Here is a 22,120-nt window from a genome sequence, read left to right as displayed (position 1 = left end):
TAATAATCATAATAGTTATAATAATAATATAATAATTATTATTTTAATTTTTATTATTATTATGTGCTTGTGTCCCTTTTTTCAGGAGCACTTTGTAAACAACACACCATGTCAAACAACGAAATTGATACAACCATCAAAAGGTTGGCTCAGGCCATGATGCCAGGTTGTATGTTGAGTTTAAATTAAATACTTTTGAAAGATTGGGCGGGCCGTATTCAAACACTTGGCGGGCCGGATGTGGCCCCCGGGCCGTAGTTTGCCCACCCCTGGGCTAAATGTTATAAAAAGGTAAATTGAATAAAAAATAGAGGACATTTCTTTGTTTTTTTTAATGTAGTATAGTAGTGTAGAGACGGGACTTGGTATCAGGCCATATTTAAAAAAAAAACCCTAGTTTTTATGCTTTTATTTTGTATTTTTATATTGAAATTTCATTATTTTGTTCTGTTCATATGTACATTTGTTCTTATGTACATAATTTTATTTTTTTTTCTTTTGAGTGTGTCTGGTATTTTCTATACTGTTAATAGTAGTATTGTCCATATTATATAGTATGTATATATGAGGTATATATTGTCTGTGTTTTTCCAGTGTACCTTGAGGAGCAGTATTCCAAATGTGTGTTATGAAATAATCCTCCACAGTGGACGTGTTGACCTACGTGACCTGGCGGCTTAGCGGCCTCCCCAAGCACCGCATCATCGGCAGCGGCACCAACTTGGACTCGGCCCGATTCCGCTTCCTGATGGCCTCCCAGCTGGGCGTCCACGCCAGCAGCTTCAACGGGTGGATCCTCGGGGAGCACGGCGACACCAGCGGTGGGCTTTCAAAGGGACGGGTTCTGGTGCCGGGGGTGCGCGGAGTGGTGACCCGCTCGTGTCGTTTTCAGTGCCCGTGTGGAGCGGAGCCAACGTGGCCGGGGTCAACCTGCAGGCGTTGAACCCGGACATCGGCACTGACGGCGATGAGGAGAACTGGAGGGAGACGCACAAGATGGTGGTGGACAGGTGACACACGCTCAGACCGTTCCATTATCATCCATTGAAACAGTTCCTTTATACAGTCTTTTTCACTTTAAATTCAATGTTAAAGGGGACATTATGCTCATTGGCCGCCCCTTTGTTATGAGTGATGAGCAGCAGAGATTTTAGTTATTTATTTAGTGTTTGTTTGTGGGCCTTCTAAGCCAGGGATGTCCAAAGTGTGGCCCATAATTTATGGGCCTGCAAAGCTCCCATTGTACTTGTCTCATGTCTTAATGGCGTTTGTGCCTGGCAGCGCCTACGAGGTGATCAGGCTGAAGGGTTACACCAACTGGGCCATCGGCCTGAGCGTGGCCGACCTGACGGAGAGCATCCTGAGGAACTTGAACAGGATCCATCCCGTCTCCACCATGGTGCAGGTGAACATCTCAGCCTCTTTTGTAAAAGTCCCGACCACGAAACGATGATCTAGATGTGTCTGCCGGACATGTTCAGGGCATGTACGGCATCCATGAGCACGTCTACCTCAGCCTGCCGTGCGTGCTGAACGCCGGGGGCGTGGCCAGCGTGGTCAACGTCACGCTGACGGACGACGAGGTTTCCCAGCTGCAGGCCAGCGGTGCCACGCTGTGGGACATCCAGAAGGACCTGCAAGACATCTGAGGGGCCAGCAGGGGGAGCCGCAGCTACACGACACTGTTGTGTGCGAGCAGGAACGCTCACACAGTTCAGGCGCATGCGCCATGCAGTCTAGCTCATTTTAAACGGTAAATATTAGGGCTGTCAAAGTTAACTCGTTAATGGAAGTTCGATTCTTTGAACGTGGGCTCCTCCTGTTTGACCCTCGGCCCCCACCGTAGTTTGCTTGAAGCCACAAGCTGGAACAAATATTGATGGCAAATGGAGAAAGAAAAGAGTATTTAGATTGGTAAAGTTAGCTTCAAAGCCCTGGTAGATGGCTCTTGTGGCAAGACCAAAGTTATTTGGATCTACTGTCGCCGTGTTTGACTTATCCTGGATTCCATGGCCTGCCAGAGACCGGAGCAGTGCAGGTATTGTTTTTATTGTCATATACAGTGCTACCTTGGCATAAAAGTGGCCCAACTAACCAGTGTTTTTCTTATTTTGACATCTTTCTGATGATTTTTGCACTGAACTGCCCGCTAAATGGGAGTTACTGTCTATATTGGCGGGCCGTCAATGTGATGACTTGTAGCTGAAGTCCAGTGTTTTGCTAGCGTTAGCCAATTAGCATGGCCAAATTAGCTAGAGTAAGATACATTATAGCCATGTGGTTGATCCTATTTATGATGTATAAAGCTAGCAGGAACAACATCAAATGAGAAGCACTAAATTAAAACAAAGCCACCATCCCGCTTGGTGGGCTTTGTTTTTCAGAGAGGTTGTGTACCAACCAGAGACGTTGTGTACCGCAATGACGCAGTATTAGCTGTTAGTATTAGCTGCTAGTATTAGCACTCGGTCATCAAATGTGACCTTTTATGCATTCCCATATAGTTTCAGCATTTGGGAGCAAATATGATGTGAAGGAAAAAGGGGGGAAATGCACCCAAATACATGTTTGGGCATCGGAGAATGGTAGCTGGTGCGTTCAATGACCATCAGCCCGTGATTGATATGGTGGCTAAAGCCGTTAGCTAACAATTGCCTCACTGTGTAGTACTTGGTATAGTATTTGATATATGTATGGGCGGATGAAAAGGAAAGCTGTGGGACTAATAAATGCTTATATCATCATTACGTTGCATTAATTACAAATGTGATGTACCATCGTCTGTTTTATTGGGTTTTCATTTTGTTAAAGGGATAGATGGGAGCTTTTTTTGACAACATGACACATCATCAATGCAAGCATTAGAAGATGAGTAGGTCCAGCAAGATGGAGATCAAGTACCTTCCATGGATCATCCCCGCTTTGCTCAATCAGCTCCAGATACAAAGACGCTGATGCTGAAGACCTCCATGACAGTCTGTCGCTGGCCTGCTGGTTGCCGGTGTTGCTGCAGAGGTGAAATGGACGACCAGATAGATGCCAAGCCAAGTCATCTGGATCCTCTCAATGCCAATCAGGTCTGGTGCTTGTGTGTTTGGATACAGCCAAAGATGTATTTTAAAGCAGGGCGATAGTTAAATTGATATGCTTCTAGCTATGGGCTACATGGGCGGCGTTGCCCAGGGGCAATTGGGTCGTGGGTGGAATAAATTAAAACAGGAAATACAGCCGAATAGGTGCAGATTCTGGAAGATCCACAACTCCATACAATTGACATTTTGTTAGATACATTTTTTTGTCATTATTAATATATTTTTATAGTCTTTATTCTTCATTTTGGTAGTACCCTGGAAACCCCCTACACCAGGGGTGGGCAAACTTTTTGACTCGCGGGCCGCATTAATTTAACAAAATTGACGGGGGGGATTATGTAGTATTTTACACGTAACAGTCCATTTTTACACCTATATTTTTACACATATTTTACATGTAAAAGTGTCATGCAATCTGCTATATGTGCACTTTGAAATCATTTATTTGATGTAAAGTGTGTTATAAATGTATTATTATTATTGTTATTTTTATTAGAATTATTATTATTAGTTATAGTAATGTTATTATATTATTATTATTATTATTTTGTTAATAATAATAATATTACTACCATTATTATATTATTATTAACAACAATATTAATATAATAGTAGTATTATTATCATTGACAACATTATTATTATTATTATTATTATTATTATTATTATCAAAAAGTTGGCCCAAGCCACGATGCCAGGTTATGTGTTGAGTTTAAATGAAATACTTTGGAAAAAACAGGCGGGCCATATTGAAACACTTGGCGGGCCGGATGTGGCCCCCGGGCCGTAGTTTGCCCACCCCTGCCCTACACTATATTGCAGAGGGGGAAAGTTTTAAATAAGAGTGAACACAAAATTGTTTAAGTGTACGTGTTTTTTTTTTAAAAAGACAATTTATTTCAAGAATGTACTTAGAAAAATGACAGAGCTTGTTGATGACATGAATTCAACTTAACTTTTTACCACTTTCCAATGAAAAGCAACACAAGTTATTTTTGAACCAAAAATAAAAAAAGGTTTGGTTTTCACTGGCTAGTGTTGTCTCACAGATAATTGTTTTGTGTCCAGGCACAGAACATGGACGCATACAAAGTTCTGGACGTCTTGGTTCCATCAGTCCATTGGTCCCCAGTCCATCAATAGAAGACAGGAAGTCCACAGACAGGTAAAACAAAAAAACAAAACCGTTTCCTCCTCATAGAAAAAAAATGCTGTTCCGGAGTGGCAATGACCACATATGGACAAACGAGATAAATAGGAAAATGAAAGAATGCTGAGGTTATACCATGTTGTTGCTTTCTCCGATTTTATCCACCAGCTGAAAGAGAAGAAAAGGGTCAATAAAGACTAGAAGGGAACAAAACTGTATTCCTTTTTGTGGCTTTTTAAAACAGAGGAAATACAGCTGAATAGGTGCAGATTCTGGAAGATCAACAACTCAATACAATGGACTTTTTCTTGTTAGATACATTTTTTTTGTCATTAGTAATATATATTTTTTTATTCTTCATCTTCAACCCCCTGCACTATTTTGAAATGATTCTAAAACAAACATAACACTAGTTACACTAGTCATCCATACTTACATTTCTGATCCCTGGTAGGCTAAGCAAGGAGCCCAGCACCGGTACCCGTCTGATGAAGCCCACCGCAACCGGGAAGAATCCCCTGTTTTGGGGGAGAACATGACACTAGTTAACACAAACGCAGATTGATTGATTTCTTGTTTCCCCCTGAGCTGACCTAAATAAGAGGAAGAAGCCGTAGATCTCAAGAACGACGCCAATGATGGGCCAGCCGATCAGAACGACAAACACTCCTCCCAGGAAGAAGCTGGTGGCTTTGGCTTTATGCCTCTGGAAGAAGAATCTGAATGTTCTCTCCAGGCCGATGACAAAGGACAAACCCGAGACAAACAGAATCTGCCAAAAAAAGACACAAATGGAGGGGGGATGAGGACCTTGCTTCACTCTCTGACACTGCGAGGTCAGCTCACATTTCCAATGGCCAGGAGAGCTTTGTCGAAGAAGAGCATCATCCCGAAGAAGAGGAAAAACACCCCGAAGCCTGTCAGCCCCATACCAATTTCTGCAGGAAGCAAGGAAACAATATCATCAAAAAAAAGAAAACCTGTGACAAAATGGTAATGAAATCTTGAATACTTGAAAAACATGCTAAACATGTATGTTGTTGCAAAAACTAATGTGTAAAAAATACAGGATATGAACTAATTTTATTATTATTTAATAATATTTTATTATTATTTATTTAAATACAACAGTAACAACGGGATATCCTTTCCGCTTCCGCTTTTTATGAGACGTCACAACGCCTCTCAGCCAATAGCGTTTAAGCAGCTAGCCAAACAACAAATAGCTAAACCGGCTTTTCAGCACAAACACCAAAGAACCGCGTTCGAGGCGGTGGCTCTTACTTTGCGAGTCCGTGAGTGAAATCATGTTGGTGGCGACGCAGGGGCGTAGCTTACGATCCCGGTACCGATAATAACCCTGCAGCTATTTGACGATGGCGCCGGCTAAACTGTTGATTCTTCGGTGGCTGTGGGAGAGACGCTAAGCTAGCAAGCGGCGCTTTCAGTACGCCACGTCCTCCTCCTTGAGATCGTCTATTCTGGCATAAATCGGTGCACCCCACTCTGACGTAAGATCCTTAACTGGTGTTGAATATGTTTAAGATTTGTGTCACCTTGTATGTTTAAATGTATGTTTATAATGTGTTATTAAAAATATTACATCCGTGCAGGGAGTGATTTGGATCATGCTCTGACAAAATACTGCACTAATAGCAAAGTGAGAGGGCTTCGCGGTAATGTGTGGCGCATGCGTAAAAGAGCAGCCAGCATACGGTAAGCCTTATTTGTGCTTTCTCTACGTATGCTACTTCAATATCAGCAGTAGTTTCGCTTCTTTGTAAAAGTGATGTGCTTTATACATGCATTAAAAACACAGAAAACATGAAGTAATACTTGCATTGTTTTCCAAAAGAAACTCCAACTCCCGTCATCAACCGGAAAGGCGACACCAAAGGGACGTGTTTGCCGGAGTCGGTGTTGAAACAGGCAAGTGGATTGAAATAGCAGCTTGTTGTCCGGACACCATGCCATTTACCATCGAGGAAAGCAACATTTCCCAACACTAAATCGGTCCCTGAAGTGAGCAGCCATGAACACGGTATTCGCCGTTCTTCTGGTGTTTGTCGGCTGCTGCTCCAATGTGGTTTCCCTGGAGCTGCTGGTCAGGTGAGTGGCACGCATGCATTTTTATTCTTTGAAAATCACCACTTTTGACATTTTTCAACTGGTCTTAACATTTTCATCTGGAGTAGAAGCATGGGTGACCATTGCAGAACGTTGTACTTGTTCCTCTGCATGAATGCCTTAGTAGAACTACAGCAGTGTTTAGGGTCATTGTGTTGTTGGAAGTATCCACTGATAATTATTATTATTTTTACTTTTCATAAAATAAAAAAAAGGGATTTTATTAACGGCAAAAATTGTGCAAAGCTGTTTTTCTATGAAATAATACAAATTTTTGAATGTGGTGGTTCTCCAGGGACTTCCCAGGATGCGGTAACATTGTGACGTTTGCGCAGTTTGTGTTCATCGCTTTGGAGGGATTCATTTTTGAAGCCCGCTGCGGCAGGAAGAAGCCGGTCATCCCCGTCAGGTAGGAGTTTTCCAGACACCCTCGCTCCTCGAACACAACAGAGAAACACAACAGGGATTTTTTTTTTTATATTTCCCTCCCAGTAACTACGCCATCATGGTGAGCATGTTCTTCACAGTCAGCGTCATCAACAACTACGCTCTCAACTTCAACATCGCCATGCCGCTGCACATGATCTTCAGATCCGTAAGAGACGAACACTCGTGATTGGCGACACCACCGCAGCGTTTTACCTCTTAACCTTCTTGCAGGGGTCCCTCATCGCCAACATGGTCCTGGGGGTCATGCTTCTGAAGAAAAGGTCTCGGCGCTCACAGTTTCTCCTTCCAGCTCCCTTTTCTTGCCATCCTCTTACCTCCTCGTGTCGTCCTCCTGCAGATATTCACCCAGCAAATATTTATCCATCGCTCTAGTTTCATGCGGCATCTTCATCTGCACCATCATGTCAGCCAAGCAAGTGGTAAGTTGCTTTGTCAGCTTTAGGGCAGCCAATCACACCTCCTATCACCACACCTTGTAAAAAAAAAAAAAAAAAACTCCAAAAAGCACCAAGAAGGCTCAATTTCCCTAATGTGAGCTGCATACTAACCAAGCAGCAGCGACATAACTTGTTGCTGGATAAAAAGAGAGACAAATTCTCACTCATACTCCTATTATTATTATTATTATTTGTATTATTATTATGGTGTATGAAGGCCAAAGAAAGTACTTGTGTAACTAGGAAGATGTATGAAGATATGCTTGTGTAACTTGGACAGAAGATGGCACATTTCATTTTATTCAATCATTTTTCTTAACAATTTTTTGGTTTGAGGCGATTCCTTTTTTTGATAAATGTCAACAAGGGCCTCATCCAACTCTTGTTTTCTTGTGGATGATAAAAATATGTGATATTTCATTTGCACAATGAGAAACAGTGAAAATACAGGTTTTTGAAATGCAAACATATCATCTCCTTAATATTGTTGATTTGGCTTACTGATCAAGTCAAAATGTTTCCTCTTTCTAGCTGGCTCCATATCTTGTCTCTCTGACCTCCAAACTAACGTAACCGTAGTAACCAGACCCTCCAAAGCATCCACACTAGGCTGTGAAGCCCCGACACCTCCTCTAACATCGCTGGTTCCAGACCCGACACTGTTAAATCAATGTTTAGAACTGGAGTATTTTCATAATTCATAGCAGAGAAAACCTGTTTATGACTTTCTAAATACGCTTTTTAACATTATTAGAGCCCTGTAGACATGAAATAACACCCCTATAGTTACCTATTATTCTTTGTTTACGTCACATTGCCCAGGTTATGGGACTGCAGGGACATATAAGACAGGCCCTGCTAGCATAGCAAGCTAGTGAGCTAATTTGTTAGCCTCTCCAATGTACTTATTCTAAACTTGAGAAAGTGTTTCAAACAGAGTGGGCAAGAAGGGCAATGGGAGGAGAAGATTTTTTTCACTCTTATCTCGGCCACAGTGTGTCCGTCTTGGCCTTGGCATGTCTGTCTCGACCTTGGCATGTCCGTCTCAGCCACAGTGTGTCCGTCTCGGCCTTGGCACGTCTGTATTGGGCACAGTGTGTCCGTCTTGGCCTTGGCACGTCAGTCTCGGCCACAGTGTGTCCGTCTTGGCCTTGGCACGTACTTCTTGGCCACAGTGTGCCCGTCTCGGCCTTGGCATGTCAGTCTCGGCCACAGTGTGTCCGTCTCGGCCTTGGCACGTCAGTCTCGGCCACAGTGTGTCCGTCTTGGCCTTGGCATGTCCGTCTTGGCCACAGTGTGTCCGTCTCGGCCTTGGCATGTCCGTCTTGGCCTTGGCATGTCCGTCTCGGCCTTGGCATGTCCGTCTTGGCCACAGTGTGTCCGTCTCGGCCTTGGCACGTCCGTCTTGGCCACAGTGTGTCCGTCTCGGCCTTGGCACGTCCGTCTTGGCCACAGTGTGTCCGTCTCGGCCTTGGCACGTCCGTCTTGGCCACAGTGTGTCCGTCTCGGCCTTGGCATGTCCGTCTTGGCCACAGTGTGTCCGTCTCGGCACATCTGTCTCGGCCTTGGCACATCTGTCTCTGCTTTGGCATGTCCGTCTTGGCCACAGTGTGTCAGTCTCGGCCTTGGCACGTCTGTTTCGGCCTTGGCATGTGGGCTGGGCTGACCAGTCTCCATGCAGTGAGAAGGCATCAGTAATGTTATTGACTGAAGCCTGGTGACCACAATACTACAATACTACATAGAACTTGTCTTTGTGTATTTCTGGACTAATAACCGGCTGTAGTCAACCAACAAACAGCTATCGTTTATGAATTGTAATGAAAAAAGAACATGATGTCAGGAAGCGATACAGCGAGGGATGACAATATGAACATAAAGTAGCTCCTCTTAACCTGATTTTCATCATGGTTGATTTTAAATTCATCCATTCATCAGCTGGAAGCTGAGAATGGACGGAAGAAGTACTTTTACTTTCTCTCCTCCTGCAGAACGTGGCCAGGGACGGGTCTGAGGAACAAGGCTTCTACCCTGTCATTCGCTGGCTGGTGGGTGAGTTGATGCTGTGGACGTGCAAACATGAACTACGTGCAAACTACGTCAACTACGTCAACTACCATATTTCATACGCTCTTCTTTTTCAGGAATCGGCATGTTGACCTTCGCTTTGATCATGTCGGCCAGGATGGGAATTTTCCAGGAGACTCTGTACAAGAAGTATGGGAAGCATTCCAAGGAAGCTCTCTTTTATAATGTGAGTCAGTCGACCCCCACCCCCCCCACCCCACTGACCACAAAAGAATGGCTGCACCCATAAAAGCTCACACCTCATTTTACATTCATTCCACATTCATTCCACTTTCATTCCACTTTCATTGTACTTTCATTCCACTTTCATTCCACTTTCATTCTACATTCATTCCACTTTCATTCTACATTCATTCTACTTTCATTGTACATTCATTCCACTTTCATTGTACATTCATTCCACTTTCATTGTACATTCATTCCACTTTCATTGTACATTCATTCCACTTTCATTCCACATTCATTCCACATTCATTCCACTTTCATTCCACTTTCATTCTACTTTCATTCCACTTTCATTCCACTTTCATTCCACATTCATTCCACTTTCATTCTACTTTCATTGTACATTCATTCCACTTTCATTCAACTTTCATTGTACATTTATTCCACTTTCATTCCACTTTCATTCTACTTTCATTCTACTTTCATTGTACATTTATTCCACTTTCATTCTACTTTCATTCTACATTCATTCTAGTACTTTCATTGTACTTTCATTCCACTTTCATTCCACATTCATTCCACTTTCATTGTACATTCATTCCACATTCATTCCACTTTCATTCCATTTTCATTCCACTTTCATTCTACTTTCATTCTACATTCATTCCACTTTCATTCTACATTCATTGTACATTCATTCTACTTTCATTGTACATTCATTCCACATTCATTCCACTTTCATTCCACTTTCATTCCACATTCATTCCACTTTCATTCTACATTCATTGTACATTCATTCTACTTTCATTGTACATTCATTCTACTTTCATTGTACATTCATTCCACTTTCATTGTACATTCATTCCACTTTCATTGTACATTCATTCCACTTTCATTGTACATTCATTCCACTTTCATTCCACTTTCATTCTACATTCATTCCACTTTCATTCTACTTTCATTCTACATTCATTCCACTTTCATTCTACATTCATTGTACATTCATTCTACTTTCATTGTACATTCATTCTACTTTCATTGTACATTCATTCCACATTCATTGTACTTTCATTCCACTTTCATTCCACTTTCATTCCACTTTCATTCTACATTCATTGTACATTCATTCTACTTTCATTGTACATTCATTCCACTTTCATTGTACATTCATTCCACTTTCATTGTACATTCATTCCACTTTCATTGTACATTCATTCCACTTTCATTGTACATTCATTCCACTTTCATTCCACTTTCATTCCACTTTCATTCCACTTTCATTCCACATTCATTCCACTTTCATTCCACATTAATTCTACTTTCATTCCACTTTCATTCCACTTTCATTCTACATTCATTCTACATTCATTCCACATTCATTCTAGTACTTTCATTGTACTTTCATTCCACTTTCATTCCACTTTCATTCCACATTCATTCTACTTTCATTCTACTTTCATTGTACATTCATTCTAGTACTTTCATTCTACTTTCATTCTACATTCATTCTAGTACTTTCATTCTACTTTCATTCCACTTTCATTCTACTTTCATTGTACATTCATTCCACATTCATTCTAGTACTTTCATTCCACTTTCATTCCACTTTCATTCTACTTTCATTCCACTTTCATTCCACTTTCATTCTACTTTCATTCCACTTTCATTCTACATTCATTCCACTTTCATTCTACATTCATTCCACTTTCATTGTACATTCATTCTACTTTCATTGTACATTCATTCCACTTTCATTCCACTTTCATTCTACATTCATACGTTGTAGCTGTGAGGCCTGTGTGCTAACCACTCAACTGCCGTGTAGCCTGCCGCATTCTACAAATGTAATAAAAACTCCATCTATCATCTATCTATTAATATTATTATATTATTAGAAATTAATTTCAAAAATAAATAAATACAAATATTCTGATGTTTTCTTTTGAATTTCTCCAGCTATTTCAACATGATTGTATTTTCTTGTAATTTATTAAAATGTAAAATGTAAATATTAAAGAAAAAAAGATTTGATTTTATTTTTGAAGTGTTAATACTATGAGAAATAAACAAAACAACAAATAAAGTTGTTACATTTTTCTGCCAAATTAGGTTGGGGGAAAAGTTTTAATGTTACACAAATAAAATGATAATTTTATGGGAACAAAGTCATAATTGCGAGGTGAAGAAAGTTGAATTAGTTGGAAAGTAAAAAAAAAAAAACGGCACAAATTGGAGAATATTTTTACAAGAATGAAGTCAAATTATTGTACCCAAAAGGTCTCATTCTAACGAGGAAAAAAGTGTTAATATTATGAGAATAAAGTGGTAATATCAGGAAATTGTATTGTATCAACCGCTGAAGATACAACAGACAAATATTTAAGAACCATGAGAGCCCAAATGAAGGTAGAACAATAAGCCAATGACACCACTGGTCACTTGATCACATGATAATAAATGAACTTTGCCACGCCCCCTGGAGGCCAGTCAATCAAACTGCTCTTCCTTGGCCCGCCTTTCCCACTCACGCCCGTCTCTTTATTCTCCTTTCCAGCACTTCCTGCCTCTGCCGGGCTTCCTGCTGCTGTTCTCGGACATCTATGAGCACTGCGTCCACTTCAGTCAAAGCCGTGAGTGGTTTCCTCTTCCTGTTCCTCACCCGAGGACGCCGTGTCCTCATTCCGCTCCTCCACGCCAACATTGAGTCCTGTAAGCGCCTCAAGAGGACATCAGCAGCCTCCTGGTTATTTACACTTTCTCTAGGAAGTTAAGTCCAGGAATTGGGCTCTCGGAAATGGATCTGACAGGACTTTATCAGACACTTTCATTCCACATTCATTCTACTTTCATTCCACTTTCATTCTACATTTATTCCACTTTCATTCTACTTCCATTCTACATCCATTCCACTTTCATTCCACTTTCATTCTACTTTCATTCTACATTCATTTTACTTTCATTCCACATTCATTTTACATTCATTCTACTTTCATTCCACATTCATTCCACATTCATTGTACATTCATTCTACATTCATTCCACTTTCATTCTACATTCATTCCACTTTCATTCTACATTAATTCCACTTTCATTCTACATTCATTCCACTTTCATTCTACATTAATTCCACATTCATTCTACTTTCATTCCACATTCATTCCACATTCATTGTACATTCATTCCACATTCATTCCACTTTCATTCCACTTTCATTCTACATTCATTCCACTTTCATTCTACATTAATTCCACTTTCATTCTACATTCATTCCACATTCATTCTACTTTCATTCCACATTCATTCTACTTTCATTCCACATTCATTCTACTTTCATTCCACATTCATTCCACTTTCATTCTACTTTCATTTTACTTTCATTTTACATTCATTCCACATTCATTTTACATTCATTCCACATTCATTTTACATTCATTCCACATTCATTTTACATTCATTCCACATTCATTTTACATTCATTCCACTTTCATTTTACATTCATTCCACTTTCATTTTACATTCATTCTACTTTCATTTTACATTCATTCCACTTTCATTCTACATTCATTCCACTTTGATTCTACATTCATTCCACTTTGATTCTACATTCATTCCACTTTGATTCTACATTCATTCTACTTTCATTCCACATTCATTCTACTTTCATTCCACATTCATTCCACATTCATTCCACTTTCATTCTACATTCATTCCACTTTCATTCCACTTTCATTCCACTTTCATTCTACTTTCATTCCACTTTCATTCCACTTTCATTCCACTTTCATTCCACTTTCATTCCACTTTCATTCTACTTTCATTCTACATTCATTCCACTTTCATTCTACTTTCATAGGCAGGACTTTATCAGACACGCAACCATATGGAATGGGAATGGGAATGGTAATGGTTTTATTTCATTTGAACATGCATCAGATTCCAATTGAGTGCATCCCATAATCAGTTCCCAGTTCCACATGTCCAAAAGGAGTAGGAAGAAGCAAAGCTTATTAAATCCTACCCCTCCATCTGGTACTTTTCAGTATCAGTATCAATCGGTAACTGTTACATTTGTTCACTTCTTGCTTTCCTAATATAATTTAAGTTTTTCTTTTTAAGTTAATAATTTTTTTTAATATATTTATTTTATTTATTATATTTATTTATATCACATACCGAACTACAAAGTACTTTTTAGTACCTTTTTCAAGTCAACTACTACCTCATACCCAAAAAAAAGTATTAAAAGTTGGGCTTGAAGTATTCAATCTTAATGTATTTCTAAAACTTCTTCTTAAAGGGCCTGTGTTGGATAATATCATTTCTTAATAACTGGAGTATTTTCATAATTCATAGCGGAGAAAACCTGTGTATTACTGTATATTGTATAAGTATGCTTTTTAACATTATTAAAGCCCTGTAGACATGAAATAACACCCCTACATTACATTATCTATTGTTTACGTCACGCTGCACAGGTTACGGGATCACTGCAGGGACCGATCAGACGCGCCCTGCTAGCATAGCAAGCTAGTTAGCTAATTAGTTAGCCTCTTCAATGTACTTATTCTAAACTTGAGAAAGTGTTCCAAATAGATTGGGCAAGAAGGACATTCAGAGGAGAAGCTTTTTCACTTTCTCGGCCTCAGCGTGTTTGTGTCGGCCTTGGCACGTTCGTCTCGGCCTTGGCGTGTCCGTCTCGGCCTTGGCACGTTCGTCTCGGCCTTGGCACGTTCATCTCGGCCTTGGCGTGTCCGTCTCGGCCTTGGCACGTTCGTCTCGGCCTTGGCGTGTCCGTCTCGGCCTTGGCGTGTCCGTCTCGGCCTTGGCACGTTCATCTCGGCCTTGGCGTGTCCGTCTCGGCCTTGGCGTGTCCGTCTCGGCCTTGGCACGTTCGTCTCGGCCTTGGCGTGTCCGTCTCAGCCTTGGCACGTTCATCTCGGGCTGGGTGCAAAAAGAAGCGCATACTTTTATCATAGTGGTTTGTTTTTCAGGCAGAGATTGAAACCGGTATTGTCTTTCCAGCTCCGGTTCTTCTTCCGCTTGTCGAGCTGAGGGTTCCAAGCATGTGGTTCTACCTGCTCATCAACGTCATCACGCAGTATCCTTTTGTCACGTGATCATTGCACGCCTTGCCCGGTCACTGTCTTCCATGTTTGACCTTAACGCTGCCCTTCAAGGTACGTGTGTATCCGCGGCGTCTTCATCCTGACCACCGAGTGCGCCTCCCTCACAGTCACCCTGGTGGTGACGCTGAGGAAGTTCCTCAGCCTCATCTTCTCCATCATTTACTTCCAGAACCCGTTCACCATGCTGCACTGGGCGGGCACCGCCTTGGTCTTCGTGGGCACGCTGCTCTACACCGAGGTGTGGAACCTGCGGGCGGCGCCGCCGCCTCATCCCGACACCATAAAGAAGGCCCGGTGAGGACGCGTGGCGTCGACTTTTTAATGCACAACCTGAGCAAAGACGGGTCTTTTGAAAATATGAATATTGTTGCTCGTCTTCAGTAAACATCACATTCGTGTTCTCAGGAAGGTTCTTGTGTTCTACTGCAGGGCTTCTCTAATGGTCTCAACCAGAGACCATTGGTGACCAGTTTTAAAAATGGTCACTTTTAAGTCAGACCAAGGAAACTGTATTTTGAAACAAGATATAATTGTACTTTATGTCCACAATGCCTTTGAGTTTTATTCAAGAAATGAGTAAAAATAGGAAGCAAATACAGCATTAAAAAGGGCAGGCCCCAGTACAGAACCCTGGGGGACTCCTCTTTCCCAAAGGAAGCAAATACAGCATAAACCAGGCAGGCCCCAGAACAGAACCTGGGGGACTCCTCTTTCCCAAAGGAAGCAAATACAGCATAAACAGGGCAGGCCCCAGAACAGAACCCTGGGGGACTCCTCTTTCCCAAAGGAAGCAAATACAGCATAAACAGGGGAGGCCCCAGAACAGAACCCTGGGGGACTCCTCTTTCCCAAAGGAAGCAAATACAGCATAAACAGGGGAGGCCCCAGAACAGAACCCTGGGGGACTCCTCTTTCCCAAAGGAAGCAAATACAGCATTAAAAAGGGCAGGCCCCAGAACAGAACCCTGGGGGACTCCTCTTTCCCAAAGGAAGCAAATACAGCATTAAAAAGGGCAGGCCCCAGTACAGAACCCTGGGGGACTCCTCTTTCCCAAAGGAAGCAAATACAGCATTAAAAAGGGCAGGCCCCAGAACAGAACCCTGGGGGACTCCTCTTTCCCAAAGGAAGCAAATACAGCATAAACAGGGCAGGCCCCAGAACAGAACCCTGGGGGACTCCTCTTTCCCAAAGGAAGCAAATACATACAGCATAAACAGGGCAGTCCCCAGTACAGAACCCTGGGGGACTCCTCTTTCCCAAAGGAAGCAAATACAGCATTAAAAAGGGCAGGCCCCAGTACAGAACCCTGGGGGACTCCTCTTTCCCAAAGGAAGCAAATACAGCATAAACCAGGCAGGCCCCAGAACAGAACCTGGGGGACTCCTCTTTCCCAAAGGAAGCAAATACAGCATAAACAGGGCAGGCCCCAGAACAGAACCCTGGGGGACTCCTCTTTCCCAAAGGAAGCAAATACAGCATAAACAGGGGAGGCCCCAGAACAGAACCCTGGGGGACTCCTCTTTCCCAAAGGAAGCAAATACAGCATAAACAGGGGAGGCCCCAGAACAGAACCCTGGGGGACTCCTCTTTCCCAAAGGAAGCAAATACAGCATTAAAAAGGGCAGGCCCCAGAACAGAACCCTGGGGGACTCCTCTTTCCCAAAGGAAGCAAATACAGCATTAAAAAGGGCAGGCCCCAGTACAGAACCCTGGGGGACTCCTCTTTCCCAAAGGAAGCAAATACAGCATTAAAAAGGGCAGGCCCCAGAACAGAACCCTGGGGGACTCCTCTTTCCCAAAGGAAGCAAATACAGCATAAACAGGGCAGGCCCCAGAACAGAACCCTGGGGGACTCCTCTTTCCCAAAGGAAGCAAATACATACAGCATAAACAGGGCAGTCCCCAGTACAGAACCCTGGGGGACTCCTCTTTCCCAAAGGAAGCAAATACAGCATAAACAGGGCAGGCTCCAGAACGGAACCCTGGGGGACTCCTCTTTCCCAAAGGAAGCAAATACATACAGCATAAACAGGGCAGGCCCCAGTACAGAACCCTGGGGGACTCCTCTTTCCCAAAGGAAGCAAATACAGCATTAAAAAGGGCAGGCCCCAGAACAGAACCCTGGGGGACTCCTCTTTCCCAAAGGAAGCAAATACAGCATAAACCAGGCAGGCCCCAGAACAGAACCCTGGGGGACTCCTCTTTCCCAAAGGAAGCAAATACAGCATAAACAGGGCAGGCCCCAGAACAGAACCCTGGGGGACTCCTCTTTCCCAAAGGAAGCAAATACAGCATAAACAGGGGAGGCCCCAGAACAGAACCCTGGGGGACTCCTCTTTCCCAAAGGAAGCAAATACAGCATAAACCAGGCAGGCCCCAGTACAGAACCCTGGGGGACTCCTCTTTCCCAAAGGAAGCAAATACAGCATTAAAAAGGGCAGGCCCCAGTACAGAACCCTGGGGGACTCTTTCCCAAAGGAAGCAAATACAGCATAAACAGGGCAGGCCCCAGAACAGAACCCTGGGGGACTCCTCTTTCCCAAAGGAAGCAAATACAGCATAAACCAGGCAGGCCCCAGTACAGAACCCTGGGGGACTCCTCTTTCCCAAAGGAAGCAAATACAGCATAAAAAAGGGCAGGCCCCAGTACAGAACCCTGGGGGACTCCTCTTTCCCAAAGGAAGCAAATACAGCATTAAAAAGGGCAGGCCCCAGAACAGAACCCTGGGGGACTCCTCTTTCCCAAAGGAAGCAAATACAGCATAAACCAGGCAGGCCCCAGTACAGAACCCTGGGGGACTCCTCTTTCCCAAAGGAAGCAAATACAGCATAAAAAAGGGCAGGCCCCAGTACAGAACCCTGGGGGACTCCTCTTTCCCAAAGGAAGCAAATACAGCATTAAAAAGGGCAGGCCCCAGAACAGAACCCTGGGGGACTCCTCTTTCCCAAAGGAAGCAAATACAGCATAAACAGGGCAGGCCCCAGAACAGAACCCTGGGGGACTCCTCTTTCCCAAAGGAAGCAAATACAGCATTAAAAAGGGCAGGCCCCAGTACAGAACCCTGGGGGACTCCTCTTTCCCAAAGGAAGCAAATACAGCATTAAAAAGGGCAGGCCCCAGTACAGAACCCTGGGGGACTCCCACACAGCTGTTTGCTGAGTCAGACTCTACTTGGTTCGCTGTGACGCTAAAACTTTCCGTGGAGTGAAATTTCCGGACACCAGATTGGAAAAACCTCATCGGTCAAGATAACAACCACCTTTTCTAAGATCTTAGACAAGAACGGGAGCTTGGAAATCTGCTTGAACTTATTGGGGTCAGCCAGGGTATTGGGTAATAGGAGTGTAAAGGTGACCATAGGGGTGTTATTTCATGTCTAGAGAGCTCTAATAATGGTAAAACCCATATTTCTAAGGTGGTAAACAGGATTTATATGTCTTAGGTTTTCTCATGTCAACTAATAACTCCCTATAGGAGTTTGAAGGTGACTATAGGGGTGCTATTTGGCATTTAGAGAGCTCTAATAATGGTAAAGCCCATATTTCTAAGGTGGTAAACATGATTTCTATGTCTTAGGTTTTCTCATGTCAACTAATAACTCCCAATAGGAGTTTGAAGGTGACTATAGGGGTGCTATTTGGCATTTAGAGAGCTCTAATAATGGTAAAGCCCATATTTCTAAGGTGGTAAACATGATTTCTATGTCTTAGGTTTTCTCATGTCAACTAATAACTCCCAATAGGAGTTTGAAGGTGACTATAGGGGTGCTATTTGGCATTTAGAGAGCTCTAATAATGGTAAAGCCCATATTTCTAAGGTGGTAAACATGATTTCTATGTCTTAGGTTTTCTTATGTCAACTAATAACTCCCAATAGGAGTTTGAAGGTGACTATAGGGGTGCTATTTGGCATTTAGAGAGCTCTAATAATGGTAAAGCCCATATTTCTAAGGTGGTAAACATGATTTCTATGTCTTAGGTTTTCTTATGTCAACTAATAACTCCCAATAGGAGTTTGAAGGTGACTATAGGGGTGCTATTTGGCATTTAGAGAGCTCTAATAATGGTAAAACCCATATTTCTAAGGTGGTAAACAGGATTTATATGTCTTAGGTTTTCTCATGTCAACTAATAACTCCCAATAGGAGTTTGAAGGTGACTATAGGGGTGCTATTTGGCATTTAGAGAGCTCTAATAATGGTAAAGCCCATATTTCTAAGGTGGTAAACATGATTTCTATGTCTTAGGTTTTCTCATGTCAACTAATAACTCCCAATAGGAGTTTGAAGGTGACTATAGGGGTGCTATTTGGCATTTAGAAAGCTCTAACAATGGTAAAGCCCATATTTCTAAGGTGGTAAACATGATTTCTATGTCTTAGGTTTTCTTATGTCAACTAATAACTCCCAACAGGAGTGTAAACTGTAAAGGTAACTATAGGGGTGTTATATGACAAAACATATATAAAAAGCACATTATTGGAGCACATCAACATTTATACAGCAAGACTTATTTAAAAACATATGAATACATTTTATGTCCAAAATATATAATATTGAAACGGTTATTAAAGTAATAATATATATTATATATATATATATATCCTCCTGAAGTGCTGTACACAGAAAGGGTGTCAGTGCGATCATCTTTCTACAAATCCACCACATGGTGTCGCTGTTTGAGCCTGATTTGTAAGTGCCGTTATATTATATGCACTACTATGCGTTATTACATGCACTACTTGGTTTGGTCAGTAGAGGCTGCTAAGTACCCTGTTGGATTAGGAGAGATTTAGCAATCCACGGGTCCTTCGTCCTCTCCGCCTTACGCAGGCGCCGTCCTTCCCACGGCCAGCCACCCCAGGTGGGTGCAGGAGTAACATGCAATGCGTGGAAAAGGCCAAGAAAGTATGACTCGTATGCAAATATCTTTGGCTATTATGAGTAATATTCTACAGTAATACCCCCCCCCCCGTTTTACAGAGTAACTAATCACTGTAGGTTAATAATTCTGGAATAATACAGTATGCCGTGTGATTTGTGCCTTAAAAATGTAATAATATAATAATTTATATAATATATATAATATATAATAATATATAATAATATATAATATATTAATAATAATATAATTAATTTAATTTTCCTTTAATAATATAATAATAATATATATAATATAAATAATATATTAAAATAATATATATATATATTGCATTTTAATAGTTGATTCACTGCTCTGTATTGAATATAAAATAAAAAGCTAAGCCAAATGGGTCTTGTTATGGATACACCGTATTCACAAATGTTCATTATTATTGGTGAGAAATGAGAGTACAGAAACCCGTTGTGAGTATGGTAAACCGGATGTAGTTTATTGTGAAGGGCACGCAACAGGATGTGTTTTGTGTCCGCCGTGTTGCCTCATATAAACCTAAAAACATTTACCTTTATGTTGATGCTGCGTTGCAGCGTTCAATAAAAATAGAAATATTTACTTTCAGCAGCGCTTCACGGAAGTGTTTTTTGCCAACATTTTGGTGGCAAAAAACATAACCATCGCTGCTAATGACGTTTTTTAATAGCTTGAAATCCACGCCGACAGTAAGCGACGAAGAACTGGAGTCTGAGGCCGGGTGTTGAACTTAGCAGAGAACTTTATTCTTCGAATAAAGTTTATTCGAATAAAGTTTAATCGTTTAAAGAATAAATATTCTTCGAATATTAACTCACACTCCTCACTACGCGAGACATAACCGCACACCTTGCAACCATAACAGGAAGAGAACCCCTTTCCCTCGCGCCCAGCCCTCCGGGTGGCAACCACTCCACTATCGATGGTTCCGGGGTGAATTATGTACCGCTAACCTAGCACTACACCCTGATTGATTATTCCAAAGGAAAGAACTGAAGCTAGCGGGACGGCTGGCTTGATCCTCGTCTTTCATGGCGCCGGAGGTGGAGTTCTAGAGTGTTCTTGGACGCTTGACAAGTGGACCAAAGTGCATCCGACGTCGGCCGGGTGGGCAGTGAGTCACTTCCTGAGGCGTCCTCGCCAGGCTCCAAGAACAGGAAGAGAGGAGCAAGTCACCATGGCGGTCAGCTGACTCACCACACGGGAACGTGAAGCGGGAAGTGTGCGTGTGTGCACCACGCCCACCGTCCTTACCCTAAGTGTTTTTCATCATGACGGTCAACACTAAAAAATGCCGAGGTAGATTCCTGCTCCGTGAGTCGTGGCATCCGCGAAGGCATACTACTTCCGTCTCGGAATTTCCCGCTCTTGTGGGCGCCTCGTACGTCAATCACACACGAGCAAGCACTAAGCGCGGGAAAAACTCCCCTTCGAGAAGGTTCATGCTCAATGACTGCTGCTCCTCTGTCCTGTAGATGATCTTTGGCTAGTGTTTTTTTCTTGCAGAATATCTGTAAAAACTACAGAGCGCTCCTGTCACGTAAACAATCTTTGACTAGCTTTTTTCAATGCAGTAGATCCTTAAAAAAAGCAGAGCACTCCTTTGTCATTTAGAGGATCTCCGACCAGTGTTTTTTTAAGCATGTCCTAAAAACAACAGTGAGCTCCCGTCATACATAGAGGATCTTTGCCTAGCTTATAGGTTCTTAAAATAGTGGTATCTTGGACTTTCTTTTATTTGCACTATGTCCTTAAAAACAGCAAAGAACTCCTCTGACAAATAGAGGATCTTTGACTCTGATTTTGAGGGGGGTTTTCAGCAGTAGAGCCCTTTATGTCACATAGAGGATCTTTGACCATATCCTGGAAAACTGTGGACAACTACTCTCTCAAATACAGAATCTTTGACTAGCTTTTTTTTCAGAATGTGCCTAAAAATAGCAGAATTGTTTTTTTTGGCTGTTGTTTTTTTTTGCAGTATAGGTCCTTAAAAACAGCAGAGCGCTCCTCTGTCTATATATGATCTTTGGCTAGTGCTTTTTTTTTCTCGCAGAATATCTGTAAAAACAGCAGAGTGCTTCTGTCACGTAAACTATCTTTGACTAGCTCACATTTTGAGTTTTTTTTTTTTTCAGCAAGTTTTTAAAAGCAGCAGAACACTTCTATGTCACATAGAGGATCTTTGACCATATCCTGAAAAACTGCGGACAACTTCTCTGTCAAATACAGAATCTTTGACTAGCTTTTTTTTCAGAATGTCCCTAAAATAGCAATTGTTTTGTTTTTTTTGGTTGTTGTTTTTTTTTGCAGTAGGTGGAGCGCTCCCCTGTCCTATAGATGATCTTTGGATAGAGGATGGATGTTTGGATTTTTTTAATCCAAAAATATTTGTTTATATCAATTTTTTCCACAAAAATGTGTGTCTACATTCTCCTTCTTCATATTATTATTATTATTGTTATTATTGTTAATTTAACAACACGGTAGATGCCCACAAATGTTTATGTCTTTCTTCAAAATGTTTTGAAGTATCAAAGTCATACATTGTAAGTCCAAAATATTATTATTATTAT

At 41.9% G+C, this 22,120-nt stretch overlaps 3 protein-coding genes across 11 annotated transcripts in view; 2 read left to right on the top strand and 1 right to left on the bottom strand.

Annotated features, from left to right (window-relative positions):
• LOC131138174 (L-lactate dehydrogenase C chain-like) overlaps window positions 1-5,204 on the top strand; it is a 9,296-nt gene extending 4,092 nt beyond the window's left edge. For 4 of the 8 annotated variants that reach the window (XR_009132063.1, XR_009132065.1, XR_009132059.1 and 1 more), the window contains 6 exons: window positions 648-821; window positions 893-1,010; window positions 1,282-1,405; window positions 1,482-2,038; window positions 2,812-3,077; window positions 4,161-5,204. Coding sequence is in view for 1 of the 8 variants with exons in the window: in XM_058086883.1 (XP_057942866.1) it covers window positions 648-821; window positions 893-1,010; window positions 1,282-1,405; window positions 1,482-1,649 (584 nt within the window). In the remaining 7 variants the exon portion in view is untranslated. Of the gene's footprint in view, window positions 1-647; window positions 822-892; window positions 1,011-1,281; window positions 1,406-1,481; window positions 2,095-2,811; window positions 3,078-4,160 lie in introns of those variants that run through there. The other 4 variants (XR_009132062.1, XR_009132061.1, XR_009132060.1 and 1 more) reach the window with 4 other exon arrangements.
• On the bottom strand, window positions 3,963-6,328 carry golt1bb (golgi transport 1Bb). 2 transcript variants are annotated; one of them, XM_058086887.1, is made up of 5 exons: window positions 6,083-6,328; window positions 5,089-5,180; window positions 4,836-5,014; window positions 4,679-4,760; window positions 3,963-4,410 (listed from the first exon to the last, which is right to left on the bottom strand). In XM_058086887.1, exons 2-5 carry the CDS (start codon window positions 5,170-5,172, stop codon window positions 4,372-4,374), a joined length of 384 nt encoding a protein of 127 aa, XP_057942870.1. In that variant the 5' UTR covers window positions 5,173-5,180; window positions 6,083-6,328; the 3' UTR covers window positions 3,963-4,371. The 2 variants fall into 2 exon arrangements, with proteins under 2 accessions (XP_057942870.1, XP_057942868.1); XM_058086885.1 differs by lacking the exon at window positions 6,083-6,328 and adding an exon at window positions 5,527-5,746.
• slc35b4 (solute carrier family 35 member B4) lies at window positions 6,203-15,035 on the top strand. Its single transcript, XM_058086884.1, has 10 exons — window positions 6,203-6,351; window positions 6,665-6,778; window positions 6,862-6,964; window positions 7,030-7,079; window positions 7,157-7,238; window positions 9,248-9,308; window positions 9,401-9,510; window positions 12,064-12,139; window positions 14,532-14,607; window positions 14,687-15,035. The coding sequence occupies exons 1-10, from the start codon at window positions 6,275-6,277 to the stop codon at window positions 14,931-14,933; spliced, it is 996 nt and encodes a 331-aa protein (XP_057942867.1). The 5' UTR covers window positions 6,203-6,274; the 3' UTR covers window positions 14,934-15,035.
• The last annotated feature ends 7,085 nt before the right edge of the window (window positions 15,036-22,120 follow it).

Source organism: Doryrhamphus excisus, chromosome 11 (assembly GCF_030265055.1).
Source record: "Doryrhamphus excisus isolate RoL2022-K1 chromosome 11, RoL_Dexc_1.0, whole genome shotgun sequence".
In the NCBI taxonomy this organism is placed as follows: domain Eukaryota; kingdom Metazoa; phylum Chordata; class Actinopteri; order Syngnathiformes; family Syngnathidae; genus Doryrhamphus; species Doryrhamphus excisus.
The sequence above is the reverse complement of the archived record's forward strand: the minus strand, read 5'-3'. Positions and strand labels throughout refer to the sequence as shown.